Below are 17215 nucleotides of genomic sequence, written 5' to 3'. Positions count from 1 at the left end.
CAACCTAAAGCAGAAACCTCTATGCATAGCATAGGTTGGGTTCTAGTTCTATAATTAACCAAAGGGTAAGGAATGTAAAGGTGAAGGGTAAGGTCACTGACTCATTTACCCATGAAAACATTTCCAAAACATGTTATTCAAAAATGATTTCATTTTCAACATCTACCTGAACTCAACTTTCTTTTCCTTGTTCCTGGGTCAACTAGTGAGAGAGAAAATTAATTTCGATTCTTTATATGTGACTTGAAAGGAGACATAATAGTAGTTCTTTTATATCCTTTAATAAAAAAGACAAGGCAGTTTTCTCATGGATTTAACCAGATAGTCTTACATGATTATTAAATGACTAAGATTAATCACATTATCCAAAGTTTTCCAAAATGATTATTTGATGTTAAACTACTATGATTAACATTTTTACATTTTCCTTCCAGTTAGTACACAGGAAATACAGTGATTTATAAATTCCATTTGCCTTTTTCTTTGCTATTACTCATTATTTTCTTTGTTAATTCAGGCTAATGAATAAAAACAAATATGTCCCATTTTTCATTGTCTTTTACTCATGCTTATCCTTTTCCTTCCAATAGCCATGTTAAGGAAGTGGCCAAGATAAGACAAAGGACTAGGAAAGCCACAGTCCTATCACCCAGAAGATCCACAAGGGCAGTAGCAGTAGCAGAGTTGGTACTAAGAAAATCATGTCTTCATTTCAACCAGACCAACCAAATAGACTAGAGGGAAAATTAAAAGTCCAACTAAAGAAGGTCTTTTATTTAAAACTTACAGTTCTCTGAGAGGAAAAAAAAATCTGTGGAATGAATCTACAAAGAGAAACAGTAATGGAGCGGTGAAGATTCAGCCTCTTGGGTGATAAAGTATTTTTCCAAAACAGGTTCAAAATATCATCAAATCTTTGCAAGAAATCTGACAAAAAAAAAACTGTACAACAGGCTTAAAAATATACACATCTGAAAAATATTCACAGTATTACATCAAAGCCACAAAGAAGACCCCAATGATCACTAGGAAATCTACCACAGTCCAGCTTTTCCAACCCAATTAGATCCAAATTGCGTGGAATAATGTGACAATCACCTGCTGCAGGTCTGAAAAATATCCGATCAAATCGTAGTTTACAGCTAGCCTCTATTGCCAAATTAGTGTTCGCTTGTGTATCCCAAGTATACCGACAATGCTCAGGTTTGCCCAAAAACTCCCAAACATCCAAAATTTTGTCAGGCAAACCACCCACTTTAGAAACCTAAAAGAGAAAGGGAAATCTTTCATCAAATTTATAGGCTTTTTTTTTTTTACTCAAAAAATCTGCTTCCTTTGTTTAGGAATAACATTTAATATTGGAACAGTTAAAGCATTTGTTTAATGAACCCATACAAAATACTTAAAGATAACGCAATGTAAAAATAACTCTGCTACATGGTCACAGAAAATAGCACAAGGAAATAGCTAAGCTAAAAAAGAGTAAATAACTTGCTGTGTTGTGAACTATTCCTCCCACTCCCCTCATAATAGGGCAAGGGATTCTTTTTCATTTTAACTTTTAAACTTTTAGTTTTAGAGGCTGGGTCTCCCTATGTCATTCAGACTGGAAATAGAAATAATCACATGTGGGACCGATACCAAATTTTTGTTGGTGTGGAAGGTTTGGTCTCCATTATGTGGGGCTCACCATATTGGTGCTGACTTAGTGTAGGCATCCACACTCATCTTAGCCCACTCCAGCTCAGAACTCCCAAACCCAAGTGATCCACCAGCTACAGCCTCCCCTCATTGTAGGGATCACAGAAGTGGACCACTAAGGATTCTTAAGTACTGCATGAACATAGTTTAGAAAAGAAATATTTTGGTCATTATATTTCAAAATAATAGGTTTCTTTTGTAATCTTAAGTATTTTGTTTTATGGTCTGGAATGAAAAAAGTATATCTTCAACTCTGATTTCAACAAAAGCTCAAAAGGCGGCATCGCATATATGTTCCAAGTATGCTCCAGTCACCTTTTTCCTCACTCAAGATTCTTGCAGTTTTCAAAAGATTTATTATATTTAATTCTTAAGGATTTTAAAGTCAATTAACAGGCAAGTATTACATGCCTATTATTTCTAGGAACTGTGCCTGGCACTGGGGACATAAGTGACTGTGCAAGGTCATATCGCTAGTCTGGTTGTGGTCTGAATTTGAACTCTGGTTTCTCCCAACTCATGTCCAATGCCCATGCTACCACACTGCACTATGCTGTATCACATCTAAGGGTTGTCAGGAGTCTCAAAAAGTCTGGTATTAAATAGTTTTTGATATGTGAACTAAGGCATAAAGTCATTGGGATTGGAGAATAAAATTTTTGTTTTATTTGGAGAGGTATCAGAATACATATAGAATGGGAAGTTTAATTTATTTAGGACTCCCTTTTAAGGCAGAGCAGAAGTAAATAAATGCCCCCATTTCAATTCATTTTCATTTTGATGTAAACTAAGAAGCAAAAAGTAAAATGGAAAGCCAAATCTAACAATATAATATTTATGGGATCTCCAGCCTACACTAAGGTCAGCCCAGAATATACAAAAGGCCCAAAAACAGAAACAAAAGTTCTATTCTCTAGGGAGGTTAAATTTTAAGGCCTTAAAACAGGCCTTCCTGTTGCAGATACTTCTCACTTACATGGTGCCTACTTAGATGTTTCTCAAGCAATATTCTTAATAGATTAACCATAATACAGGGAAAACCTGAGAGAAATAGCAGCAGTTTGTTTTAAGCCCTATTAGGCTAGAACCCCCAAGGTATTTCCAATGAAATATATACAGTAAATCCAAGAGTCCACTGTACATATTCCAACTTTCTGTCTCTCACTTCCAACACAGGAATTCAGCTTTAGCCAGGGGAGGTCTTTTTATTCTTTCCCAAACATATCCTGCTAGGTACCACCTACAGCTCCCTGAAAGATAGGTGGCACCTAAATTCAAATCCTCAGTCTCAGGCACTTATTAGCTGAGAGATCCTAGAACAAGTTACAAGAACCCATTGGCCTCAGTTTCCTCAAAGTTAAAGTGAAGATGATTATAATAATGCCTATCTCCTAAGGATATTGTGAGACTCAAATAAGATAATTAAGTGCTTAACATAGTGCCTAGCACATAACAGGCATTTAATAAAATGTATATGCTTCCTTCCTTTCCTTCTCATATTTAATACCCTTCCCCATGTCCTTATTCTTTGCTCTTAATCATCCTTTTAAGTCAAGTACCATCACCTCCATGAAATCACAGGATCAAAGACAAAGAGATTTGGGGGAGGGATATGGAGGGTGTCATTGAATCTAGTAGTTCAGAAATTAAGTGATCAAACACCTACTAGATATCTGAGAAAGGAATAGTCGGCCAGTCTTCCTGACACCAGGTTTTGCATTCAATCCAGTAGGACACAAAGCCACAAGATTTCCTCAACTACTCAAGTCTATATAGCCTGCTTCTTGTTCTGAACTCCTATGGCACTTATTGTCTATATGACTTCTTTTGGTACTTAATTATATACTAGAGTATCATTGCCTCCCCTGTTTTGTTTCTCTAAGAAAATTCTAAGGTCTTTATGGGTAATCATGTCTTGGACTTTCTTATATACCCCATTCTATCTATAAGAACAGTAGGCACATACCAAACAATTCACAGAATCAGGTTTATATATCTATGTGCATGTAACAGATTAATTAAAGACATGGGCTTAATGTAATTGGTCAAATTATTGTTGCAAAGAAGCAAAATGAGGCTCCTCTCAAGAAGAAAGTAAGCTTTTTCAGGGCAAGGACTGACTTTCTTTCTTTCTTTCTTTCTTTTTTTTTTAAACCCTTGTACTTCGGTGTATTGTCTCATAGGTGGAAGAGTGGTAAGGGTGGGCAATGGGGGTCAAGTGACTTGCCCAGGGTCACACAGCTGGGAAGTGGCTGAGGCCGGGTTTGAACCTAGGACCTCCTGTCTCTAGGCCTGACTCTCACTCCACTGAGCTACCCAGCTGCCCCACGACTTGCTTTTTTTTGTATTTGTATCCCCAAAGCTTAGCACACAGCTCACTGGAGAGTCTTAATAAATACCTGCTGACTAACTGAAATAAAAGAAATTTCCTAACTCTAGCTATTTCAAAGAAGAATGGGTCTTCTTGGGAAGAAACCCTTCATTGGAGTCCTTCCAGTAAAGTCTGGATGACTATTTGTCAAGTAGGCTGTAGTAGTGACTGTTTTTCAGTTATAGGCAAGACTAGAAAAACCATCAAGGTCCTCACACCTCTGAAATTTCATTCTGTGATCCCAAAGAGAGAAAAAAACAAGCCCTAGTTTACCACAAGAAATCTACAACGATACGCTGTAACTCACTTCATGGTCCCTTAAATTTGTATCTCCTCCAAATATAACAGTAACTGACTCTGGGATCTCTTGCATTTTCTTTAACACTAGTTTTAGCTGATTCATCCGTTCCCGAGCGTGGTTTCTGGTACTCTCCAGATGAGAACTCATAAGGCAAAGTTCATTGCCACATACAGACACCTGCAAAATAATAACAACTCTTGAGTTAAGTTCTGTCTGCCTATTTTAATATCCAATGCTAAACTTTAATTAAAGGAGGTCCTGAGGATTACTCACGAGTTCACTATATCATCAAATCAGTAATACCATTGACAAATCAGGAACTGCATCAGTAAAGGCAAGGAGACATGAGAATGTAGGATGTAAAAGATGACACTGATAACAACAGACTGGTGGGGGTGAAAGCCTTATAATGCAGTGAGGACAGAGAGCAGCAGGAAAGGAGAGTGAACAACTTTCTCAAGAAGTCTGACTGAAAGGGAGAAGGGAGATAAGAGAAGGAAGGGCTGTTCAACTCCTTTATCTTTTGAAGCCAAACTTAAAAAATTACAACATCTAAGAATTGGATAGGATCTCAAAAGGCTATCTATAAAATCCTCAACAAGAGGTCATCCAGCTGCTGACTGTAGAAATCCAATGAGGGAGAGCCATCTCCCAAGGCAACCCAGTGCCCTTCCAGACAAAGCTAATTGTTGGAAAGGTTCCCCTGTATCCAGCCTAAACCTCCTATCTCTGTTCTCTGCCCAAGAAAACTAACTCTCATATCTCCAGCTTGTCTTCTCTTCTCCATGACAAGCTGTCATCAGCTCCTTTGCAGGTGGTATCACCACAAGGTTTCTCACCCCCCCACCCTGGATGCCCTCTTCTGCACATGCCTCAAACATACTGATATCCTTCCTAAAATGTGGCAGCCAGACCAGAACTCCAGCTAGGGCAGAGTATAGAAGAACTATTACCCCTCTTATTCTGGGTACCATGCTCTTATAACATAGCCTGAGGTAATGTTGATTTTTGGGGTTATCATGTCATACTTATAGTGAGCACAGACACTACGAAAACTATCAGATCTTTCCTCACACTTCAGATCTTCCATAAACTCTTACCCATACCCTATCTTCCCCCATTTTGTATTAATACAGTAGAGTCAATAAACATTTATTAATTGCTTACAATTTGCCAGGCATTGTGCTAATCCTCAGATACACATAAAGGCAGAAACAAGGCCCCTATTCTCAAAGTGTTCACTTTCTAATAGGAAAGGATAGGCAGATAACGATGTACACCCAAAATATGGATAGGATAATCTATAACCTCTGATTATAATCTCAGGAGGAATGCCCTGACAGATGGAGAAGGGGGAGAGGAATGATAATGGGAAGAGTAAAGATCTGCAGAAGGTGGGATTCCATCTTTCTTGAAGGAAAACAGGGAAGCTTGGAAGAGGCAGTGTCAAAAGAAGAATATTCAAGGGATGGGGGATAGCTAGTGCAAACACATGTGCAGTGTGGGGAATGTAGGGCAGGAAGAGTCATGTTCTAGGAACAACAACAAGTAAGCCAACATAAGTGGGTCAGAGAGTATAAAGAAGAGAGAAAAATATTAAGGTTGGAAAGGGATGGAGTGAGGAGTGAATTTAAGATTCAAAATTCTTTCTAAAAATGTTGATCTTAGAAGTAATAGGGAGTCTCAGATTTACTGAATTGGGTGATGGGGGATGCAATGGTCAGACATATTTAATACAGTCAGTTTGACAGCTGAGTGGCGGCAATGTCAGAGGTGAAAACCTTTTTATATGACTGGATTAAAAAAAAGGTGAATTAAAGAAATTCACCTATACTCTCAGTGGAAACTACTCATATGTAGTCTTGCCTAACTATTTTAAAGGAATGCATTGTGGATATGTATGTTGACATTCTACCACTTGGAAAAATACCTATGGAATAAAAAAATATTGTTCAGGAGAAGAAAAAAAAGAGTGGAAAGGGAGGAAGAAGCAAGATTCTGAAGGGCTTTAAATGTCAAATGGAGTATTTTCCAATGGACCTGGAGGTAGCAGGGAGCTACTAGAGTTTATGACATAGCCAGATCTGTACTAGAAAATAATTTTGGCAGCTGAGTAGAAGATAGATTAGATAAGAAGGGACTTTAAAAAGCAGGGAGACCAATTAAAAGAGTACTGCAATAGTTCATGTGGTGATGAGGGCTCATAAAAGAGGGGGTGTCTGTCTGAGTGAAAAGGGACATATGGTGGAGATGCTGTGAAAATATAAAGAACAAGATTTGATAAAATTACTTATGTTGAGGGGGCAGCTGGGTAGCTCAGTGGATTAACAGCTAGGCCTAGAGACAGGAGGTCCTAGGTTCAAATCTGGCCTCAGACACTTCCCAGCTGTGTGATCCAGGGCAAGTCACTTAACCCCCATTGCCTAGCCCTTACCACTCTTCTGCCATGGAGCCAATACACAGTATTGAATCAAAGATGGAAGGTAAGGGTTTAAAAAAAACCCAACCCCCCCCCCCCATATACTTATGTTAAGTGTGAGTAAGGAATCAAAGCTGACACCAAAACTATGGAGCCAGGGTTGACTGGGAGAATGGTAGTACCCTGAGTAACAGTATAGTTGGGAAGGGCTTAGGACAGTGATGGGCAAACTGCAGCCCCCTGAAATGTTTTATCTGGCTCTATCTGACATTATTCCTAATCTGACGAATACAATGAGTAGGATACAATACAATGAAACTTCGAAAGAGTTGCCTTAGAAACAGACTGACAGATGAGCATTTCTTTTCCTTTGGCCCCCTCTTTAAAAAGTTTGCCTATCACTGGCTTAGGGGGAAAAGTGTGGAAGGGGTTTTGCTTGATTGTACATATTTATACAAGCATTTTTTTCTTTTTTCCATCCAATGGAAGAAGTAGAAAAGAGAAAAAACTAATTTTTTTTATTAACTGGAAGAAATAATTAAAAAAAAATTTTTTTACCAATTACATATAGTAACAAATTTCCACAAAAGTTTTCCAAAGTTATATGATACAAACTGTTTCCCTCCTTTCTTCCCTCCTATCTCCCAGAGCTGGCAAGCAATTCAAACTGGATTATACACATATTACCACACAAAACACAATAAATAATATTTTTTAAAAAAGAGATGTTTTCTGTTTTGGACATGTTAAGTTTGAGATGCCTAAAAGTTTTCCAGTTGGAGATATCCAAAAGGCAGTTGACAATGCAGGACTGTAGCTCAGGAGAAAGACTGGAAACACAAATCTGAAAACTATCTGCATGGAGATGACAGCTGAACTCATGGGAACTAATGAAATTACCAAAAGGGACAATAAAAAGGGAAAAGAAAAAAAAAGTTCGGGCAGAGCTTTGGGGGGGATACTCACAGTTAATGGCACAGAGAGATCCAGGAAAAAAAGAGATCAACAATATCATGAAAACCTAAGAAGAATATCTAAAAGAAGAAGGTGAGCTGACAGTATCAAATTCAGAGACAGGTCAAGGACAAAGAATAAAAAGACTGAAAAAAGTCATTAGATTTGGCAATTAAGATAACTTTAGTGAGAGCAGTTTCAGGTAAATGATGAAGTCAGAAGCCTTAGTACATAAGTAAATGAAGAGAAAGACTAGAGACAACCACCACAGAAGGATTTTTCAAAGAGTTTAGCCTTGAAGAGGACAGGACGAAAGCTAGCAGGGATGGTCGGAACAAGAGAAGGTACTTTAAGGACTGGGGATACAAGGCTGTATTACAGGAAATAAGGATGGAGACTGAAGGTTGGTGGGTAAGTAAGGATGAGAATGGACACATTATGCTAAAGAAAATGAAGGGGATGGAATCAAGGGTACATAAAGAAGGGTTTGCATTGGTAAGAAGGACCAATACTTGGAGAAGAAAAAAGACTTGGGTGGGGAGTCAGTGGATGAAGTTAACTCAAAGACACTTCTAAAAAGTCTTCCCTAATGTTCCCATTAATAGTCTTTTCTTCTTGGGCCTCACATAGTACATCTTTCTTATATATTTGCATACATGATACATAGTAAGAGTATAGATCATATGCTCCTATCAGACTGTAAATTCTAGGAAGACAGGAACAAAGTTTTTCTAAACTTGTATCTCCCATTACACTTACTTTAAATAAGCTCCTTATAGCAGTATAATATCTTATACTGGTTAGATTCAACAAACTGATCCTACTTCTATTGGGCGCAGACACTATGCAATGAGAGGGGTACTATGTGAGGTCCAAGTGGGGAAGGTCTTTACTTCCTAGAGAAAATGCCATTTGAATTAGCTTCATTCAACACTTTGGATAAAGCCATGAAAACTGTTTGCCAAAATCCATTCCTCTCCACTACCTTCAGATATTTTCTTCTCTAATTACTGGCTGGTTAACTGAGGGCAATTCACCATTTAACATCAAAGTACCAGCTACTTCGAGAACTAGAACAATTATTTCAGGAAGCAAAAATATACTTAAATCCATCTATCTTAGGAAAGATATACCTTCAAGACATATTTAAACAAGTTTATTTTGACCTAGCACTCTATCTAGTTCGCACAAAGTTTATGAGCTAATTAAAGGAATCTATTTTAAAGAAAAAGGTACTTCTCTTAAAAAAAAAAAAAACCAGAGGGTTATGAAATCACAAAAATGTGGATAACACAAGTTCACTTACATGCACGCATAAAAGGTTTCTCATCATTTGGGTAGCTGGAAAAGGTGTAATTTCATGGCTTATTAACTTCACTCTTGACTTCTTCAACATTATTACTGTAAAATAGCCGTCTTCATTACCTTAAAATATTTTTTAAAGAGAGACAGTTCCTTTCCATGAACAGGTCATTTAGAGCAGTGGTATCAAAATGAAATTGAAACAGAGGCCCTTAATCCATATTGAGCCATATATTGACTTAGTTTTAAATTGTAATGTTGTTATGAATAATGGGTATCAAATTTCTATCTCTTTTGATGGTGGGATAGCTGGAGAAGGGAGAAAATTTGGATCTAAAAATAAAAAAGGTTACCTATATTTTATTTTATTTTATTATATATGTTGTTAAATGTTTCCCAATTACATTTTTTTTTAGACAATTATCTTCTGTCTTGGAGCCAATAGCCAATATTGGCTCCAAGGCAGAAGAGTGGTAAGGGCAAAGCAATGGGGGTCAAGTGATTTGCCCAGGGTCACACAGCTGGGAAGTGTCTGAGGCCAGACCAATTACATTTTTATTTTTTTAGTTTTTTTTTTTTTTTTAAACCCTTAACTTCTGTGCATTGACTCATAGGTGGAAGAGTGGTAAGGGTAGGCAATGGGGGTCAAGTGACTTGCCCAGGGTCACACAGCTAGGAAGTGTCTGAGGCCGGATTTGAACCTAGGACCTCCCGTCTCTAGGCCTGGCTCTCAATCCACTGAGCTACCCAGCTGCCCCCAATTACATTTTAATCTAGTTCAGCTGCACTCGAGTGTTATGTTTGAAACCTCTGGTCTAGAGGTTTTAATTAAGAAGTAAGAGCTAGAAAAGGTTTCAAGAATACTCTGAATCCAACCTATCTTCATCTTATGTCCTTAATCACACATTGTACAAAGAACGGTTACAAATGTTCACATAGATTCTTTCAAGAAAAGCACTGCCTGATAGTGCAACTATTAACTGTTTTCAAAGGTAAATTTAATTCAGAGATGAATTTGTTTTGACCTCAAATAGCATCTGAAAATGATATCCCCAAAACTAAAGTCATTTACATCTTATCAGTCATTGCTGATCCCACTCTAAGAGTCAGATAACACTAACCTTCTTTCCAGCCACTATAAAGCTAACACCAATTATTAAAATATTTCAACTAAGGAACAATTTTCCAAATTTGGGGGTGGAATAGAAAGCTAAGGTGTTTTTTAAAGAGGTAGATATTTTGAAAATCACTCTTTTAACAGTTAAGCTGTATTATTAGAAAGGTGTTACCTGAAATAATTCTATAACTGGTGGCTCTTTTCTTTAGGTAATCATAGTATGGTGGAATCACCTCTTGAAGAAATACCACATCTGGAGTGTACCTAATTTTAAAAAATGAGTTTGTTAAAAGATTAATGACAAGATTATTCACTATGAATAGATGGGCTTTATATCAGGAATGCAGGGCGGGTTCAATATTAGGAACACTATCAATGTAATTGACCATATCAATAACAAAACCAATAGAAATTCTATGTTTATCTCTATAGATGCAGAAAAAGCTTTTGACAAAATAGAATACCAATTCCTATTAAAAACACTAGAGAACATAGAAATAAATGGCCATTTTTCCTTAAAATGATAAGTAGTATTTATCCTAAACCATCAGCAAGCATTATCTGTAACAGGGAAAAGCTAGAAACCTTTCCAATAAGATCAGGAGTGAAGCAAGGGTGCCCATTTTCGCCACTATTACTCAATAATGTACTAGAAATGCTAGCTATAACAATAAGAGGGAAAAAAAGAATTTGAAGGAATTAAAATAGGCAATGAAGAAAAAAATTATCAGTCTTCACAGATTATACAATGGTATACTTAAGAGAATCCTAGAGAATCAACTAAAAAATTTCTTGAAATAAAATATAACAATTTTAGCAAAGTTGCAGGACATAAAAGAAACCCACATAAACCATCAGTATTTCTATATATTGCCAACAAAGCCCAGCAGTGAGATAGTAATCATCAAAACAGTCTGGTACTGACTAAGAAATGGAATGGTAGATCAATGGAACAGATTAGATACACAATATACAAGGGGTAAATGACTGTATTCACCTAGTATTTGATAAACCCAAAAGCCCTGCTTTTGGAATAAGAAGTCACTATTTGACAAAAACTGCTGGGAAAACTGGAAAACAGTATGGCAGAAACTAGGTATAGACCACTATCTCACATCCTCCAGGAAGCCAGCAAGACTCACAAAAATATGGCCTAGAGCAGTGATTCCCAAAGTAGGCACTACCACCCCCTGGTGGGTGCTGCAGCAATCCAGGGAGGCAGTGATGGCCACAGGTGCATTTACCTTTCCTATTAATTGCTATTAAAATAAAAAAAAATTAATTTCCACAGGGCTAAGTAATATTTTTTTCAAGAAAGGGGGCGGTAGGCCAAAAAAGTTTGGGAACCACTGGCCTAGAGGAAGGACTGGAACTGCCAGGGAGAGTAGAGCAAGGTAACACCAAAACAGGTAAATGATTTAGACATATAATAGTTTATCTGGCAGATCTGTGGAGAAGGGAAGAATTTAAGACCAGACAAGAGACAGAGCATTGCAAAATGTAAAATGAATAATTTTGACTGTATTAAATTAAAGAATTTGTACAAACAAGACCAATGTAACCAAGTTCAGAAGGGAAACAACTAGGAAAATTTTTCTACAGCAAATTTCTCTGATAAAGGTCTTAATTTCTCAAATTTAAAGAAAACAAGTCAAAGAATACAAATCTTTCTCCAACTAACAAATGGTCAAAGAATATGAACAAGCAGTTTTTAGATGAAGAAATCAAAGTTATCAACAACCATAGGAAAAAATGTTCTAAATTACTCTTGATTAGAGAAATGCAAATTAAAATAACTCTGAGGTACCACCTCACACCTATTAGATTAGCCAATATGACAGTAAAAGAAAGTAATAAATGTTGAAAGGGATGTGGCAAAATTGAGACACTAATGCATTATTAGTGGAACTGAACTAACTGAACCATTCTGAAGGACAATTTGGAACTAGACCCAAAAGGACTTTAAATTGGGCATACCCTTTGATCCTGTAATACCATTACTTAAGACTATAGTCCAAATAGATAATTTTAAAAGAGAAAGGACTTATTTGTATAAAAATATTCATAGCACCTCTGTGTGGTGGCAAAGAACTGGAAATTGAGGGGATGTCCATCTATTGGGAATGGATGAACAAGCTGTTTATAAGAATTTAAATTTAGGTTTTATGCTAAATAAGAATTCTAAAGTAATATTGTGATCACCAATTTAAAAAAATTAACTCTCAAGTCCCAATGGTGTCTTCAGCAAGGGTTCCACCAATGAAGCCTCCTCCAGGAAAGGAAGGCCTCTACAGAATCAATTTCTCCAGAAGCCAAGAAAGGAAGACCAGATGCTCACCCAGCAAGCTGAGGCCTATAGGACCCAGGGAAAGAGTCTCTTCTTTCAGTCCAGCTCACCAATATAGAGTGTCCAAAGATGAGCTCCAAAGGAGAAGAAGGTCAAAGGAGCAGTCCCTTGGACGGGAAGTTCAGGACTTTTTAAAGTCCTTTTCCCACATCACTTCCTGTCCCTTCCCCACTTTACAGGAACCAATTGCAGTCTTTCAATTTGTCTAGCATTGCCCAGGGAGGGGGTATTGGCCTCTGGAGTTGTCACCCACTCTAGCAAATACAATGACCCAGGACAATTCAGAAGGACTTATGACAAAGAATGCTAACAAAGAAAGAACTATTGGAGGTAGAATGCAGATCAAAGCATACTCTATTTTCCACATTAGTTTATGTTTTTATTTTGGGGTTCTGGTTTTATATGAGTATGCTCTTATAACAATGACCAATATGGAATAATGTTTCGCATGATAATACATGTATAGCATAGATCAAACTGCTTGCCATCTCAGAAGGTTGAGAGAGAAGGGAAGAAGACAATTTGGATCTTATAATTTCATAAAACATGTTGAAAATTGTTATTAGATGTAATTGGGAAAACAAAATATCTTTTAAAAAAATATGAGATATGGGCAGCTGGGTAGCTCAGTGGAGTGAGAGTCAGGCCTAGAGACGGGAGGTCCTAGGTTCAAACCCGGCCTCAGCCACTTCCCAGCTGTGTGACCCTGGGCAAGTCACTTGACCCCCATTGCTCACCCTTACCACTCTTCCACCTATGAGACAATACACCGAAGTACAAGGGTTAAAAAAAAAATATGAGATAGAAAAAAACTGCCCCAAAATTATTTTCTAAAACTAGAAAAAATAATAACAAATTTATCTGTAAGAACAAATGTCAAGAATACAAAGAGAATCAATGAAAAAAAAATGTGAAGGAAGGTGGCCTAGGAGTACCAAATCTCAAACTGTATTACAAAGCAGTAATCATCAAAACAACTTTTTGGTGGATGAGTAATAGTGGTGGATGAGTGAAATAGATACGGTACACAAAACATAGTAATAAATGGACCATAGTAAGTTAGTGTTTGATATATCAAAAGATCCAAGCTTTTGGGACAAGAACTCACTACTTGACAGAAACCACTGAGAAAACTGGAAAACAGTATGGCAGAGACCAACAACTCACATCGTATATACAAAGATAAGGTTAACATGGGTACATGACCTAAACATAAGAGGTGATAGCATAAGCAAATTAGGGAAGCATGTAATAGTTTATCTGTCAGATCTATGGATAAGGTAAGAATTTAGGACTGAACAAGAAGCAGAGAGCATTTTAAAGTGTAAAATGAATAATTTTGAATATATTAAAAAGGTTTTTGTACAAACAAAACAAATGCAACCAAAATTCAAAGGAAAGCAGAAAACTGGGAAAAACAAACTTTATAACAAGTATCTCTGATAAAAGTCTCATTTTTCAAATATACAGAGAACGAATTCAAATTTATGAAAATTAAAGTCATTCTCCAATTGGTAAATGGCCAAAGGATATGAATTGGCAGTTTTCAGATGAAGAAATAAAATTCATCTATAATAATTTTTCATAAATCTAAATCTTAACTAGAGAAATGCAAATTAAAACATTCTGAAGTACTGCCTCATACCATTTAGATTGGTTAATATGACAGAATAGAAAATGATAGGTGTTGGAGGGGATGTAGAAAATTGGGATCCTGTTGGATCACACTGTTGGAAGTGTGATCTAATTCAACCATTCTGAAGAGCAATTTATATAATTTTTAATTTTTAAATATTTTTCTATGTTTACATATTTCATTTTCTTTCCCTCCTCTCCTTTCTCCCAGATCCAATAAGCATTTCCACTGGGTTAAACAAATGTTATCACTTATACCTATTTCCATATAATTCATTTTTGCAATAAAGCAATCTTTTAAAACTAAAACCCCAAATCTGGAGAGCAATTTGGAACTACGTCCAAAGGATTCTTAAAACTGTGCATACCTTTTGATACAGACAGGTCTATATCCCAAAGAAAACATAAAAAAGGGGAAAAAACCTATCTGTATAAAAATATTTATTGTAGCTCTTTTTGTGGTAGCAAATAACTGGAAAATGTGCAATTATCCACTTGGAGAAGGGCTGAACAAGTTGTTGTATATGATTATGATGTAATAATATTGTGCTATAAGAAATGACAAACAGGATGATATCAGAAAAATCTGGAAAGGCAAGTAAACTGAGCAGAATCAGAAGAACAATGTATACAGTGACAGCAATATTTTTTGATGAACGACTGTGAATGACCTAATTATTCCTAGCAAAGCAGTGATCCAAAACAATCCCAGAAACTCATGATGAAAAATATCATCTGCCTTCTGAGAAAAACTGATGGGAGAGTCTGAAGGCAGACTGAAACATATCTAGTATATTTCATTTTTTTCATACTTCTACTTTTTTTTTTGTTTGAGATCTCTTCCATCAAATGACTAACATAGAAAAATGTTTTACTTGAATGCACATGTAAAATCTCTATCAGATTTCTTACGCTCTCAGGGATAGGGGAGGAGTGAAAGGGATTTAGAAAGGGAAGGTGGGAAGAAGGGAATTTGGAACTCAAAACTTTAAAAGAAAAAGAATGTTAAAAAATTGTTTTTACATGTAACTGGAGAAAAAATAAAATATTTTTAAAAGACTAATAAGATATGACATTCATTAAAATAAATTCAAGGAAATAAGTCCAAAACTTACTGAAACACAAGCTGTCTTATCATTTTGCCAGAATTCCAAAAATGAAGATAATTTTGTTAATAATTTACTATATTTGTTGGCTACTGAAAGGTACTTATGATCAGAAATTATAGCACTAACTCTTCATTTTTCTAATGATGGATCAAATTTATCAGCTGAGAATCAGTTCTGCTTTTCCCTCCTTCTAATTTAAGTATTACAACTTAAGTAAATTGCAACTTTAAAAGCAGTTTTCCCCCCAAATCTTTTACTTTTTACCTCTCTAGCCTGTATTCTCAAAAAATGATCCTCTAATTACTTTTGCTGAAATCACAAGTTAGTATTAAAAACTCCCCAATACAGTCAATGAATAAATAAGCAATGTAAGAACTATTTCCATGTTAAGTCCAACTAGATGTTGACTTCAAAAATATGTTCCTGTCCAAATGTAATCCCCCTATAAATGAACACTGCATTCCTTTCATAAGAAATTTTGTTATCCCAAGCTCTGGTATTTTGATATTGACTTATCAAAACACTTTGACAGCTACTCCTTTGCAAAAGATGCTCTTATGAGCACTATGTTCTTTTTAGAATTATATTTTGGACTTAATAAAATATGAGGCAGTTTAGTGGAAAGAATATTCTTCTAGGAATCAGTTTCGGTTCTGGCTCTTCCTCTAATTTAACTGTAACCTTAAGACACGCATATGCTTAATCTCTAAAAGTTCTCAATTTTTATTTGTAAAATGAGGATGATTATTCATGCCCTACCTATCCCTCAGAGTTATGATTAAATAGATGGGAAAACACTTCAAAATAGTAAAAGTAGCTATACAAACATAAAGAACTGCTATTATTAGAAATAAAGAATACTTACAAAGCTAAATATTCACAGACGCTTCTAGCCCTAGCTTGCAAATTGTTTACATCCAATCCATCAATATTCCAAGTAATTAAAGAAAACGTACTGTCATCTTCTTTCTGGACACAATTCTCTATATTAACATCAGTATTGGTGATATCAATCGTTGATTCATTTGTCAGGTCAACACTAGTGAACAAAAGAAAAATAATTTTATCAATGATGCATAATTTAAGAAACTTAAAAACTATTTTAAAAGCATTTCTTGTCTTCATTTTGCATACAACTTAAGGCACCTGTCTGAAAACATACAATATATACTCTGATGACTGAGGAAGAAGTAAGTAATTTAAACTATACTCTCTAAATCAGGGGTTCTTAATCTTTGGCAGTCAGGTGAAACCACAGACCTTTTATGATGTTTTTATTTATGTTAGGTAGACTTTGCTATCTGAACTTCCTTCTTTGGCATGCTTAAATTCATCAAAATTTAAGAGTTTCACTCTAACCTACTTTCCTTTCTTATCCAGTGAGGTTCTCAGTTGCTTTAATTTTTCTTCATTATGTTTACTGGAAAAAATGAGGGAGTAGTTCAAGATGTATTATCAAAAGGATATTTGTCTTGTTAGAAAAAAATCAGCAAGGAATAACCAATTGGGTCCAACCAAATTTTTTTTTTTGGTCATTTTCACATAACTGTTCCTGGCTTTCAAAGATTAACCTAAAGTAATTCATTAGCCTTGCTTGTATGTTTGAATTAAAAGTTTATAGGGCAATGGACAGTCAAGAAACCTATTGATTAAAAATGCAATATACATAAAGAGCAAGCTGCCTATTTGGCCAGGGTGCTCCTCAATTCCCTCAAATGCCTTTCCCTCCAAGAATTTGCTTTCATTTCTTCAGATAGCAAATAATCTTTACTTCCTCAGACTCAAATATCACTTTGTACCATTCTTATGTAATGGTCCTGTTCTGCTTTATATAAGAAATATTTGGGGGAAAAAAAAGAAATATTTGGATATATCATTTATTTCCTTATTAGATTATGGATTCTTTATGGGTACATGCCTAGACTTATTAACCTTTGTACTTCACACCATCCCCCTCTC

The 17215-nt window shown here is 36.0% G+C and overlaps 1 protein-coding gene across 2 annotated transcripts in view; it reads right to left on the bottom strand.

Annotated features, from left to right (window-relative positions):
* Positions 1 to 335: 335 nt before the first annotated feature.
* The window catches only part of TDP2 (tyrosyl-DNA phosphodiesterase 2), a 19570-nt gene continuing 2690 nt past the window's right edge, over positions 336 to 17215 (bottom strand). For both annotated transcript variants that reach the window (XM_044667347.1, XM_044667341.1), the window contains 5 exons: positions 16122 to 16295; positions 10338 to 10429; positions 9053 to 9171; positions 4380 to 4550; positions 336 to 1264 (listed from right to left, as the gene is read on the bottom strand). In XM_044667347.1, the coding sequence (XP_044523282.1) occupies positions 983 to 1264; positions 4380 to 4550; positions 9053 to 9171; positions 10338 to 10429; positions 16122 to 16295 (838 nt within the window). In that variant the 3' untranslated portion in view covers positions 336 to 982. The remainder of the gene's footprint in view (positions 1265 to 4379; positions 4551 to 9052; positions 9172 to 10337; positions 10430 to 16121; positions 16296 to 17215) is intronic.

This window comes from Gracilinanus agilis, chromosome 1 (genome assembly GCF_016433145.1).
Source record: "Gracilinanus agilis isolate LMUSP501 chromosome 1, AgileGrace, whole genome shotgun sequence".
Classification (NCBI taxonomy): domain Eukaryota; kingdom Metazoa; phylum Chordata; class Mammalia; order Didelphimorphia; family Didelphidae; genus Gracilinanus; species Gracilinanus agilis.
The sequence above is the reverse complement of the archived record's forward strand: the minus strand, read 5'-3'. Positions and strand labels throughout refer to the sequence as shown.